The 13,856-nt window shown below is 50.2% G+C and overlaps 1 protein-coding gene across 1 annotated transcript in view; it reads right to left on the bottom strand.

Annotated features, from left to right (window-relative positions):
• Window positions 1-13,856, bottom strand: part of UNC5D (unc-5 netrin receptor D) — an 88,098-nt gene that overhangs the window by 26,617 nt on the left and 47,625 nt on the right. Inside the window, exons 5-6 of the mRNA XM_069035312.1 lie at window positions 730-910; window positions 356-523 (exon numbers count right to left, since the gene is read on the bottom strand). Of these exons, the coding sequence (XP_068891413.1) occupies window positions 356-523; window positions 730-910 (349 nt within the window). The remainder of the gene's footprint in view (window positions 1-355; window positions 524-729; window positions 911-13,856) is intronic.

Raw genomic sequence — 13,856 nt, 5'->3', positions numbered from 1 at the left:
GCAAGATAAATAATGCTTTTAATTAAGTTCTCCGCTCACATTTCTGTGTTTCTTTTTCTGGTGTTATCAACATCAGCTCCCCTCTCTAAACTAACCTCAGACCCCCACCCAGGTCCATGATCTCTCCCCCTGAGCCAGGGGCTGTTCTGGCAGTGTTTTGATGGTGCCAGGGTTAAGTCCCCAGCCCTGACACACGTGGCAGCTCAGGCCAGAGGTGCCTGGCACTGCAGTCACACCCACGCCAGGCTCGGCCTAAACACGGCTGCATTTCCCATTCCCTTCCCAACTCCCTGCCTGCTGCTTCCCACTCTCTGTAAACGTGGTCCCCAAAGCCCTCCCTCCCCTGGGGACTCACCGGGGCAGAGGGAGGTGCAGGTGATTTTCTGCACGGACATGCCCTCGCAGAAGGCTCCCCCGTTGAGGGGCGCGGGGTTGGTGCAGGTGCGCGAGCGTTTCTGCCAGCCCCGGCCGCAGCGCGCGTTGCAGCTGGACCACTCCGTCCACGAGGACCAGCCCCCGTTCACTGCAAAACACCAACAGCTCTGGGGCTGTGGGGCTGTGCCAGAGCCCTCAGCACCAAACCCAGATCCATCCCAGCGGGAAGGGCTTGGCTGTGTGACCCTGCGTGTGCCACATTCGAATCAGTGCAGCAATTGCAGCACAACTCAAAGCAGGGCAGCAACACCAGCACAGCCACCTCTGCCCCCCCCCCAGCCCCTCCTCACTGACCGTAGACCACCACAGTGGCTGACAGGCTCCTCCTCTTGGCCACGATGTTGGCAGCCATGCAGGTGTAGTTGCCCGAGTCGGACAGGCGCGCCTGGCGGATGATGAGGTTGTGGTCGGCCCTGGTGTCGATGTTCTCGTCCAGGTTGGAATCGATGGGCTCCTCGTTCTTCAGCCACTCCACCTGGCAGGGGAGGAGCACAGGAAAACGTGGAGGAGGCCAAAGGCACCTCATGACCTTGTTAATTGGGTGGGGAAATGATTCCTTTGACTGGTAACCTAGAAAAGCTGATTTTTCCTCAAGGAACACGGAATGAAACCACAGCCGAGAGAGAATAAGAAATATTTTTACATATTGCTCCTGCTGCACCATGCACTGTATGTTCAAACAGTTGGACAACTACCAGTTCTATAAAACAGATAATAAGTATTATTAATTCCACTTTTTTGTGGAATATACAAAACTGATACCAAAAAAGATACAAAATTGCCTGACATGGCACACAGAGGAAGAGCCAAGTCATCATCACAGATTCCCAGCTGACACAAACACCCTGAGAACAGAGGCCATTAGTGTTTGCTGCCATGCTCCATAAACCCTCTGAAATGCTGTGTACGATGCCTTCCAATCCATCTTCTCCAGTTCACCACCGCACGTCTCCGAGCACACCCAGGAATCACCCGCAAGGCACCTCTCTGCTCGAAACATTAACAGAAAATAGTCAAGGCATGGCAAGCTGCTGCTACAGCAGTGCAAAATTAAAAATAGAAATAAAATCAACGGATTCTATTAAAAGACCAAAGAATGGGGGTTATTTAACAGCTCTTCTAGACCTGCAGGAGCTCTGGCTGTGCCCTGCAGTCAAACTCCCTTCTCCACTCCGTTCAGATGAATAACCTTGTTTAGCAACTTGTGGAAGGACTTGGAACTTTGTGGTAATGAGCTTATGGCTGTGGTAGCTGCAGGCATTCATTAGCACTCAGCTCTGCGCAGATGGGCTGCAATTTGTACATTTTCCAGTTCCTAAACAAATCTGCAAATGCTGACCATCAAAGCCAATTACATTTGGTGCCAGACAGCAGATTCCCCTCCACAGCAGCACTCACGGCTTTGCTGGGACAGATCCAGCCCTGCACGTCCTGGCCAAGGGCTGGAAACTCACTGGGAAAAGGCTCCAGGTCTGGGGCACCTCATCCTATGGAATTAGATCATGATTTGACACATCTGTGCAAAGAGGAGTTACCTGAGTGCGAGGTACAACACCACACGTTTCACACTGAAAATGGGGAAAGGATTTTAGCTCTGTGATCCCTTTGCCATCTCTCTGTCCTCCTGTACCCAACCCTCCCTCCCAGCCAGGGGACTCTTCCCCTGTGCCTGCAGGAGCCTGGGCACAGCTCGGGAGCAGGGACCAAGCAGCCACGCTAAATCCAGCCATGCCAAACCTTTTCCTGGACAATATCCCTTGGAGTGTGTTCCAGCCAAGCCTAACCCTTCCCTGAGCAGCATCCCTTGGAGTGTGTCCCCTTTTCCTGTGGTCTAAGACACAGCACAACCAACTAATCCATTCACTGCTCAGTTCCCCTTCTGCAGTTAACCTTAATGCTAATTATCCGAGGGGGTTTCAGCAAAGAAATTAAGAATTCAATTTAAATTATGGAGCAGCCGCACGGGCATAAATCAAGTGACAGGAGTTCGATGGTGAATCCACTTTATGTGCAGTGAAATGGGCAGAGAAATGACAAACACAGCCAGCGTTCCCAGAGTTCATTACTTCACAAGTGTGTTTATAAATTTTGACTCTCCTTGGGTCGGGGGATCTTTGGGGTGGTGAGAGGGGTTCAAGGTCCCCATTCCTGTCACCTTCACCCTTGGGGCTGCTCCAGGAGGGAGCACACACTGATGTGTGCTTGCTGAGTCTGGAATGTGGGGCTTGGTGAAGAGAAAACATTAAAACATTTACTTTAAAGCAGAGCATTTAAAAGAATGATGATCCCAGCGAAGGGAGAACATTAAACAGACGGAACATAAACACCAAAGTGTTGGGACGTGAGATCAAACCCTGATTTGTCAGGGAGGATGGCACTGCCAGTGCTCCCCTCATTCCAGCCCCTCTCCCCTGAAGAAAACCAGGTTTATCCAAAGCCATGCCCTGCTCTGCCTCATCAGATGGAGGCTTTCAAAGATGGGGAACCAAGGGATGGATTTATGGGATAAAAACACATTTAAAGGAGTCACGATGACAGATGATGTTTGTCACTGGCAGGGATGTAACCTTTGGGAAACTTCAGCCCCCGCACAAACACACACAAAGCACCCAGGGAAAATGAAGGCAGCAAAGAAGCTCCAAGGTCTCTGGACTGGAATGAGCCGTGGGGTCTGGACTGCAGTGTCTGAAGAGCAAACTCAAAACTCCTCAGTGTTTCACTTCCCTCACTGTGTCAGCAGTGCAGGTCACACAGTTGCCTGTAACAGAATTAAATCCTTTTCCTTTTAACAATCAGTCTGATGATCTTGAACCAGACTTTAAACCTGCTAGAAAATGCTGGAGATTTTTCCCACTGAAATTCAATCTGCTCAGAATTAACCCCCCTTCCCTCAGTTTCCAAGGAGGGCTGATCACATCAGGATCTGCAGCTCCGGGGGCAGGCAGGGATTAACTCGGCCCCTCCGTGCTGGGTGGCAGCAGCACAATTAGCATCATCATAAATTCCTTCCAATTACAAAAAGCAATTATCACAGACCAGCTTACGGCATTATCAGAGTAAAATCAGCTCAACACCCCACAGCCTGGGCAGATTATGGAGTCAGAGAACTCTTCTCCATTAAAAACAAAGCTTATCCCAACTCATCCACTAAGAGTCCTTCACCAGTTGCTCTGACGGACATTCAAACATCCCAAGATCTGGGACTGACTGAATTTTTGGCTTTTTTAGTGATCTTGTTTGACATTACAACCAGATTTAGTACCCAAGGCAGCTCCCAGCCCCTGTGGGCACAGTGATAATTCGGGAGGCCAGCAGACAAAGGGCCTCCTGTCCTTGCTTTTGGATTATCCTCTGCTGCCCTTCAACCACCGCGTGTGCCTTTCCCAGTGGTCACTCCCAGACACAGCCACATCTCAGATAATGCTCCCAGTGCCAGCTCCTCCTCAGGGGACAATCAATGGCTTCCTGATGCGAGATAAATGCTCCAGGGTTCAGAGATGGGGCAGGTGGCTCATGGCAGCACAAAGGCTTCTTGTAGCACAGCCCATGGCGATGGTTTTCTCTCAGAGCAGCAAAAACCTCCTCGCCTTCCTCTAACATGGAACTCCCACTCCTAAAAATTCAAGCTGGAGGAATCTTCCTCAATGTCCCAGCTGGAATGAGGGTGGGGATGGGCAGGGCAGGTGCCCCATTCCAGGGACACACTGATATCACACTTTTATCTCCCTTCCTACCCTGAGCCTCAAGCCAGGAGGGGAAGCCTCCATCGGCACAAATCTCCGTGGGGGTTTCACACAAACCCAAGGGCACTGTGCTGGCTGCTCCCTGCCTTTATCATCATTGTTTTATCAACACCATCACAAGCCATTAATGCTGCTCTGGAAGCCCCTCACAACACCTGGAACAGGTCAGCTGTACCTACCTGCTGCATTTTTTAAAATTAATCCACGGAGGGAACTCTGTTCCCAAATCATTTAATCACAGCACTGTCACACCGGGCGGGTAAGCATATTTTTCCTCCATTAGATTGAATATATAATCTCATTACAGGAATCTGACACGCTGAGTAACCCATAAACCAGCCCGGGTCATGCTGGGGGAGCTCAGAGGAGTCTCTGCTCTGAGGGGATGTGCTTGGTGGTGGCCAGAGGGACCAGCTGAGACCTCCAGTGCTGCTCATGCCCATTTTCTGGGCTGTTATTTCCTTTGCAGGGCAGGCAGGGAGGGTTTGCTGCACAAACCTCCACCAGCAAGGGGAGAAATCCTCACTTGTGGCCACCAAGGGCCACAGCTCCTCCTCTGAGCTCCACCCAGATTGCTTGGAAATCCCAACCAAACATTCACACTGATGGAAGATCCAGAGGAGAGAACACAGGCCAGCATGGGAGGGGGTGAGTCAAAATGCAATTAAAATAAGATTTGGAATCAGCATAAAGGGAGAGGTGACAGCCTGGACGTGTGCATCAATTTATAGTGGTAGAGGTGGGCAAGGAGCTGACTCAGCCAGGCTATTTTGGATCACTGGGATAAAGAGCCACTGCTAAAAATGCCACTGCTAATGGTACCTTGTCTGCTTGGTAAAAACATCATCAGATCCCAAGTAAGTTTATCTTTATTCCTATTTTTGGAAGAATAAGTTCTACCATTAACTGGGGCACTGTTTTTAATCTCCATGCACAAATGCTGAACAAATCAGCATTAATAACCCCAAAGGTCATTAGCGGGGCTGGGGTGGGAGTTTCCCAGTGGGACAGAGCACACACATGGCCTGACTTCAATGCTTTTATGGTGAGCAGAAATAAACGACCAAACCCTTGTCCCTGCAAAGCTCAGCAGTGCAGGTGAGCAGCTGAGCCTCAACTTTTGTTTTGCTAAGTAACTCCACATTGAAGGATACAGAGAAATCCATGGATCTCATCCTAAACTGTGCCATGCTCACTGTGATCTCAGCTCTGTGAGTCAGGGGGTGGGTGAGAAACAGCCCCAGGCTGAGGGATGGAGCTCCTGGAGCCCCGTCAGTGAGGTTTTACTTGTTCTCAGTGCACAGACGTTTGGACAGTAATTCAAGTGCTGCTGACACTGGAAAACCCTTTTCAGATAAGGCCGTTGGTGATGATGTTTGCAGGGCTTTGCTAAGGTGGTGTCCCATAGGCAGGATCACATTTATGTAGGAAATGTTTGGAGATAAGGAAATCGTCACGGGAAGCTCTCAGTAATTGAAGCCAAATCCTTCCAAGGCTGTAATTTCACTGTTCTCACGAGTTCTGGGGATCATTAATACCTGATGATGTTGCTTTTTGTTAGCAGCCTTCAGATGTGATAAATTCAGGAATGTAACTGTGAGGTCTTACAGGAGTCACAGAATGGCCTGGGTTGGGAGGGCCCTGGAAGATCACTGAACACCCTTTAGATTCATTACACAATCATCTCTTTGTACACCCTGGGGTCAAACCCTACAGAAATACAGTTGTTAGTTAACAAATGTGTGACATTTGCGTGTCACTGAATGCTAAATGCAACAGGCAGCAGACTCACAACTTCCCGCTCTCTCTTTTAATGCTGTTTACAAGTAGAAAAGGTGTTGATCTCTGTCCCCAGAGGCAGAACATTCCCCAGACCATGAAAGCACATCTCAGTGCCACAGCAGCTGAGTGCAGAGCCACCGGTGGGGCCTCCAGCTTGTTCAGTCCCCACCTCCATCACTGTGAACTTCCCAAATCCCCGCAGGACTCACTCACACAATCATCCCCATGGTTATAAACACAGTGATAAAGTCTCATAACTTAGCCTTTCATGTTCAAGCATTCAAAATTAAAAACATTTCTGAAAACAGGGCCAGAGAAACCAGACACCACTGCAAAGCAGCACATCAAACCCAGAGAAGCCCCAGAGCACATGTCTGTATAAAAAGGAATTATCTATTCAGGGGAACTACAAAGTTATCTCCCTTCTTTTTTCTTTTCACTTTAGCAATCTAATTCAGAAGCGCTTTGCTCCAGCATTTCTATTTCATGACCTCGCTACCTCCTGGCTGTATTGATTTATTCACAACGAGCCAAATCTCAGAAGGAAAACAAACATTTTTCTGCTGGAAGAAAACCCTGTCCACAGCTCCCCTGCCCGCCTGAAAGGCAGCACAACCCCTCGTCGTGGAGACAGCATCCAAGGGCTGTGTCCACGAAAGGGGATGTGTGCAGGGACTGAAGTGCTTCCAAGGGCTGCAAAATGGACAAAATCAGCAGGAGAGGCACCTGGAGCTGCTGCTGAGGGGACGGGAGCAGGGCTGAAAGTGCCACTGATTCGGGTGACTGGTGCAGGGACAGAGGGGGCAAATGGAGTGAGAGATTTCACACGTTCAGCCAGGGCAGTGGCAGGACAGGGAAGAGCCCAGAGTGGCCAGCAGGGTGTTGGGGTGGCAGTGGAGCAATCCCAGAGATGGGAGGGAAGGGCTGGAGCAGCTCCAGGCTGAAGCAGCAGCTCTGCCCTCAACCCCGGGGAGTCCTGACCACTCCTGGAGCTCAAACCACCCCAAATTCTGCTGCTGCCAGGATAAATCACAGAACAGGATTAGCGGGAGCAGCAGGTGAGGAAGAGCAAGGCGTGGCTGAAGATGTAACAGCACATTAAATAAATGGAATTTGGTCTGGTTCTGTGCTGTCCACAACAAACAGCTCAAACAGAACAGCTTTAATTGAGCCCAGGTTTTATAGGATAAAGAGGCTGACGTGTCATTAGACAAAATAAAATCAGTCCAGAGCAGCATGTCCTGTATGAGCCATGACAGTTCTCAATCTTTGCTGGATAGGAAACTATAAAAATTATGAATTTGCTCTTAAAAGCAGCTAAAAATCTCAATGTAAATACCAGATCAATCACAAATGAGATATTGCACATAGCCAGGCTGGGTCCTGAGAGTGAAATATCTCCAGTGAGAAATGAAACACATTCATTGTACTTGTAACTAATATCCCTTAAAAGTAAAGCAAATATTGCTATTGCAGAGCCAGGATCCATAAGCACCTGTACAAATGCAGGCTGTTTGCACTGAGCAATCCCACTCTGCTCCCTGTAACTGCACCAGGATTCATGGCAGGCTGTAACTCTCAGCCTGCTTTGGTGGTGTTTTACGACAGCCCCATTATCCTGCCACGTCCCGTTTTAGTGAGCGCGTGCCAGCCCCATAAATACACAAACCTATGTAAAACAGGCTCTCGCTGCTTTTGGAATCCTTGCAGCTTTTGAATTTTATGTGGGTTTTGCGTTTTGTTGATGTGCTAGCGGTGGAATGTGTGCTGCCCAGAAGAGAAATGATTTTACATTTCCATTAAAAGCCCCTGCGGTAAATAAACCCTTGGAACTCAGGCAGAGATTCCTGGGAACATCTACAGCACTCCATTAAAATGTCAAAATCTGTGTTAAACATTTGAAAAAGCAGCACTGGATGCAGCACATTTAAATCTTAAATATATGCATATATTATGTGATAAAGATATTTTAGAGTATTCCACAAACCTCTGCAGAGCACTCAACAGTAATAGTTCAGTAACAGTAAACTATCAGTAATCGTTTAGCACAACAGCTGCCCTTTTATGACAAAAGAAACCCAATCCCAAAACAAAAAACAAGCAACCAAAAAGAGCCCGAGACTCCTGAGAACTGCATCACAAGCAGAGCAGACAGGAGGAGCAGGGAGAGCTGCGAGTGCCCGCTAATGCTCAAACACCCGATTTGGTCTCAGTGTTTATTCCCAAGAAAGCGATCTGGGGTGAATTTTAAGGCTCAGGTTTGCACCTCGCACCTCACAATGGGCTTGGCTGCTGCTCCCCCTCTCCAGCCCAGCACTTCCCGGTGGGAATTGGCTCCCCCAGCTCCTCCCTGCAGGTCTCAAGCCCTTCAGCATCGCTCAGGTGAAGATAAGCAGAGTCCAGCAAGTGAAAGGTTGGCCTTGGGTTCATTTGTGTGAAAGCCTGAGGTTTATAAACATTTATCTCTAGTATCAGAGCTTATGTGGCACTTTAATACCAAGGCAGTGACGTTTCTAAGGGACAGGACAGAGCAGTGGTGACAGAATTTATGACCCCCGGGGCAGCTCTGGCCCCATTTCGAAGCACTCCCAGTCTCCCACCTGCAGATTTAAGATGTCCCATTTCCACATCGAACCCAGGCCTCTTGGAGTGACACAAACGACTCCTGGAGCTTTGCTCCAGTGCAGGAAATGGCAGCTCCCTGTCCGATGGAGGAAACATTTAAAAACCCGATTTTCAAGCCCACTGAATGAAACAGGAACAAGCCCTGACAGCTGAGAAATCCAAAGCCCATCTGTCACCGACGGAGGAGGGAGGCAGCAGTGACACTCCCCCAGCAGCCCACGACACCTGGCTGAAGGATTACCAGCTACTAAAGCACTTTTATTTTTTGCTCCTGTACAAAAAAGAATTAATATTTTACACTCTGAGGCACTAATAAGGCCGAACACACAGCCCAGAGATTATCCCAAACTTCATTAAATGGGTGTTGACCAAGGATTTTCCAGGTTACAGCTCAGCCCTGCTCTGACAACAGCCCAGGGGCTGGGAGAAGCAGGCAGTGGGAAGGAATTAGCAGCGAGGAGGGTGGAATTTATTGTGTTTGCTGACTGCTGCAGGAGCTGTCAGTCACCCTGAGTCCTCCTGAGCTGGTCAGAGCTGCACAGGGTGACAGAACGGAGCGTTCCCCTTCCTCGCTCCAAGGGAAACGCTCGTGTCACCGACTCCGGCTCAGTTCTGAGTCCTCACAGCTCAGAGAGAGGAAAACCCCCTTGGCAGAGCACAGGGGGGCACTGGGGGGTGAGTGGGGTGAGCAGCCAGCATTTTGGATGTGAAATCCCTCCAAAGCTGCTTTGGCCAGTCGGGAGATGGGAATGAGCAGCTCTGCACCGGGCAATGGCAGGGCTGGGACACAGAACATCACAGACAGCGGGGATTTCTCAGGGGTGAGGGCTTTGTACCCATTTAGGAACCCACAGCCTCATTCTCCGCTGCACTTGGGGGATGGATTTAAAGCTGAGAGCTCTGAGAAGCATCTGGGTGACCTCACGTGGCTGCCTCAGGGGTGGGAACTCCTGCAAGGGTCTCTGTGACCCTGCAAGTGAAGGGTTACAGGACTTCACATAACGTGGGAGCATCCCAAGCTCTTCTACATGGCATCAGTGCCAAACACCACTCGAGTCTTTTTTTTTTTTTTGTCTTCTCCCCCACCCCAAAAACTGAGGAGTTTCAAGAAACTGAAGATAGCACAGACTGGAGAAAACTTATTTAAGGGAAGACAAAAAGGTCAGCTAAGAAGATAAGGAAAGAATGCGTCATGAAATTCACTTGAGGAGAGAAAGAAAGAGAAGGAACAAAAGCTCTTTTCTGTATTTACTGTGCAGAATGGAGCAGTGCCTATGAACAGACCGGAATTCCATGAACAGGAAGCAAACCCAACCCGTGCCACTTGCTGGGTGACCCATGGCCTGAGGTTCTGACTGCAGGCTGTCCCTGCTTGCCTGACCCCAGGCAGGGCAGCACAATTGCCCCTTGATAAACCTGATCAGGACCGGGATGAGTGAAGAGGAGACCGTGGGGAGCAAACAGGGAGAGCTCTGAGCTCTGCTGGGACTCCCCACACGTCCCCTCTGCTCTGAATGGGCTCATTTGCCCCAGTTTCCCTCTCACATCCTCCAGGCTGAACTGAGCCATTTATCAGCCACGCTCAGGGTCCAGGAGCTGAACACAGGGGGCACTTTATGCCAGGCTAGAGGTTAAGGACATGCCCTAAAAGTCATCTGAAAGCAGTGTGAGGCTCCTTGGAGCTGAGGGGCTGCTGAGGGAATGACACAGAGTAATAACCCAGCCGCCATAAACAACTGTGAACCACAGAACACAGCAAACACCAAAAAAACAGCACAGCCCAAGGGTGAGAAACATTTCACCTCAGTAACTCGATGCTCTTTTCATGCACCTCTTTAGGCTGAGTGGAGGTTTCTGCCTGGTACCACAGTGATGTGGGAGGGCAGGCACTAAGGGAGAGCTGCAGGGGGTGCCCCTGGAGGAAATGCCCCGTGTGTGGTGGCCCTGGCACACACAGAGCTTTAAAAATGTCCTTCTGACAGAGAAGCCTCTCTTCCCTTCCCAGATTCCTTCCCAAAGCTCCCCAAAGCACGGGCTGTGCACAGAGAGCAAGGTCGGCCTGGAGAGAGACCCTCACCTGCCAGGCCGAACTGTGGCTCTGGCAAAAGCAACATTGCAATCCACCTTTCTGAGGAACTTCCCTCCTTTCCCCCTCATTTTCAGCAAGGACAAAATCAGAAGCATTTCCTCTGAGCCCCGTGGTGTGAAACAACCCCAGGGATGCACTCGGGCTCAGGGGTCCAAGGCCAGGTCCCCGCCTGGATCCCTGAGGGTCCCTCCTGTCCCTCAGGAGCCCACCTCGAGCCAAAGGACACGATTCCTGCCCACAATTAATAAATATCTCCCTGGGGAGGGGCTGCTGAGGGACTGGAACCAGGCCTGACTCCTCCCCAGGCCAGCTCCACATCAATAGTGAAGGGAATGGCTCCGGTCCCACCGAGCCCCTGCCAGCAGAGACTCTGCGAGAGTTGAATCAACATTTGCCACAGCAGGGGATTTTCAGCTGCTCTATTTAAATGCTGCATTTTCTTTTTCATTTCGATGCTTAACTCATAAAAACTGAATTTATTTGGGTTGGGTGCTGATGCCTGCAAGCACAGCTGCTCACCAGCTCTCTCTGCTTGCTATGTAAATGCATGAGAAGAGGATTTAAAAGCCTTTTCCAGCCTGCCCAGCACCAGGATTTGGGTTTTCTTCCTCTCTTACTGCTGTGGTGATGCAGCCAGGGTGCCCCAAACCCCCGCACCCTCCCAAAGCAGAGGTGTGCAGAGTGGTCTCATGTTCCCTGCTTTGCAGAGGAGAACTCTGGAGATGGGAAACTTCTCCCAAAGAGTGCAGGGGCAGAAATAAATCCAGGATTGGCTATAGGGGCAGAAATAAATCCAGAGTGGGCTGCAGAGAGGCTGAGGGCAGCTGAGCTGGACCTGCCCAGGACAAGCAGCAGCTTCAGGAGCAGAGCCAGGTGCTCCAGGATGTGGCACCTGGGAAAGAGGTGCTTGTCCCTGGATTCAGAATGGTTTCAGCATTCCCTAAGGTTATCCAGACTATCTGAAAGGGTAAAACTAGAGGGAAGACCTCGGTTAACTCGGTTCTCTCCACTGCTGCTGCCACAGGAGGATTTGTTGTTCCCAAACCCAGGCCCATCCACAGAGTTCCAGCACAAGAGGGGGACTTCGGCTCCATGTGAGTGCAATCAAATTCTTGGAGAGGGGCTGCAGGCTCAGGGAGCTGCTCCTTCATCAGCCTTTGCCTCCAGGTGTGGCCAGCAGGAGCAGCTGGAATGTGCTGCTGAGGGAGCCAGGGCACGGCAGCTTCACCCAGAGCTTGCCCAGCCCAGTCTGGGGCTCCTGAGGCAGCCCTGGAAGAGCTGAATTGGAATTTTGCTGCTTCCTATTTGTAATCCCTGGATTTTGCTCTCACTGATGTGTTACTCAGCTTAAAGACCATTTACCAAACGGAACTGTGTGAGCAGAGCAGCCCCAAAGTCACAGGAGCTGCCTTTGCTGGGAAATTCATTCCCACAAGCTGAGTTTTAAGCCATATTCACTTCAGACACGCTCAAAGTGTGGATCCAGCCCTTTAATCCTTCTTCTCCTAACTGATTTTCCACTTGTTGTGTGCAGAAACGAACACGTATAAAAGCAAACTTAATCTGGGTGTTCCCACTGCTGCTGGAAGCCTCTCTCCTTCTGAACAGATGGCAGGAACAGACACTGCTCCCAACAAAATTCATTTAGAGGAATTCTCCCTAAAGACCCTCCCTGTGTGATCCATCCCTGCTGGCCCACCCCACCACCAAATAACTGAAGAATGGGATTAGCACAGAGGGGCACCACTGGCCTGTGCAACCCCGAAGATGCCGCTCAGGTAAATTCCCCTTCCTGCACACAGGCACAGGGAGGGGTGGGCCCCAGGGCACACCACGGCATCAGCACCCCTGGGAGAGGATCAAATATTTCCTAACCAGCACCAGGAGCTGCTGGGAGCCACTCACTTGGTTCTGGCCAAGGAAACATCAGCACCAGGTGAGAGGATCTGAGCAGTGACCAGAAACGTGGAGGGGAACAGTGGAAATGAAAGGTTCTCCCTCCTGGGGAGGTAATTCCAAGGTAATTCCAAGGAAACTGTGCCAGCCATCACTAGAAAATATCCCTGCCTTCCACACCTTCAGGGCTGATGACAGGAATTTTCACATCAAGCTGTGGGATAGGTTGAGAGCATTTATTTTAACACTTCTGGCCTTAGGTTTAGGAGAGTTTCAGCACCTCCAGGGTCCAGAAAGAACAATTCCAGGGAAGAAGATTTCTATCCCTGATCATGGGGCTGGTTCCCATAACTAACTGGGAACTGAGGTTTCACTCCAGGTGTGAAGAGTTTGAACTGCAGGGGCTGCTCAGAGCCCTTCCCAGGCACTGCAGGAATGCGTTCGTGAGGGGTGCTGGCCAGCACAGGGAATGTGTTTGGATTTTGGGAAAACAGCGTTCCTGAAGCTCTGCACTCGGAATAGCCAAACTAACAATGCTCCAGAAGTTCTGCACTCAGAATAACCAAACTAACAATGCTCCAGAAGTTCTGCACTTGGAATAGCCAAACTAACAATGCTCCAGAAGTTCTGCACTCAGAATAACCAAACTCTCCCCAAAGGAGAGGCTCTGGCTCAGAGCAGGGAAGGGGCTGGAGCCTCCTCCCCCCCTTGTTTCCAGTTCTCTTTGGGCTGAACAAACACCGACAATGCCCCAATCAGCACCCACTCTGCATCTCAGGAAACACTACGAGCTCCTTTGTCCAGAGTCATTTCCAGCCTTATGTTCCCATCCAGGGCTGCATCCAAACTCGAATGAAATAAATTCTTGGATCAGAACCACGGATTCGCTGCCAGCGCTGGGGTTTGTAACCCTCAGCACTGCTCAGCACCCACAGAACAATCCCTGAGGGAGCCTTTGAGGCTCAGTTATTCCTCAGCCATGAGTTAAACAGGGCAGGCTGTCCTTCAACTTAGAAATAAGGCTGAGTTTATCCCCCCAGCCCAGAGCCACGGCTGCTTTAACTGGTTTAACCCACTTTCTAAAGACTCACTCACTTGATGAGCCCAGAATTAGCCTGAGCCTTTATGGGACGTTTTATTGGCCAAAGCAAACCTGTCCTGCTGAGATTTACCAGCTTTATTAGCAGCAATAACAACTGTACTGTCAACAGCAGTAAATCAGGGTTTGTTGGGAACTCCACCATGTTAATCTGGAGCAAGCAATTAAAATGTCAGGTTTTCATTGG

The sequence above is a fragment of the Aphelocoma coerulescens genome, chromosome 22 (genome assembly GCF_041296385.1).
Source record: "Aphelocoma coerulescens isolate FSJ_1873_10779 chromosome 22, UR_Acoe_1.0, whole genome shotgun sequence".
Lineage (NCBI taxonomy): Eukaryota > Metazoa > Chordata > Aves > Passeriformes > Corvidae > Aphelocoma > Aphelocoma coerulescens.
This window is presented reverse-complemented; position numbering and strand designations above follow the sequence as displayed.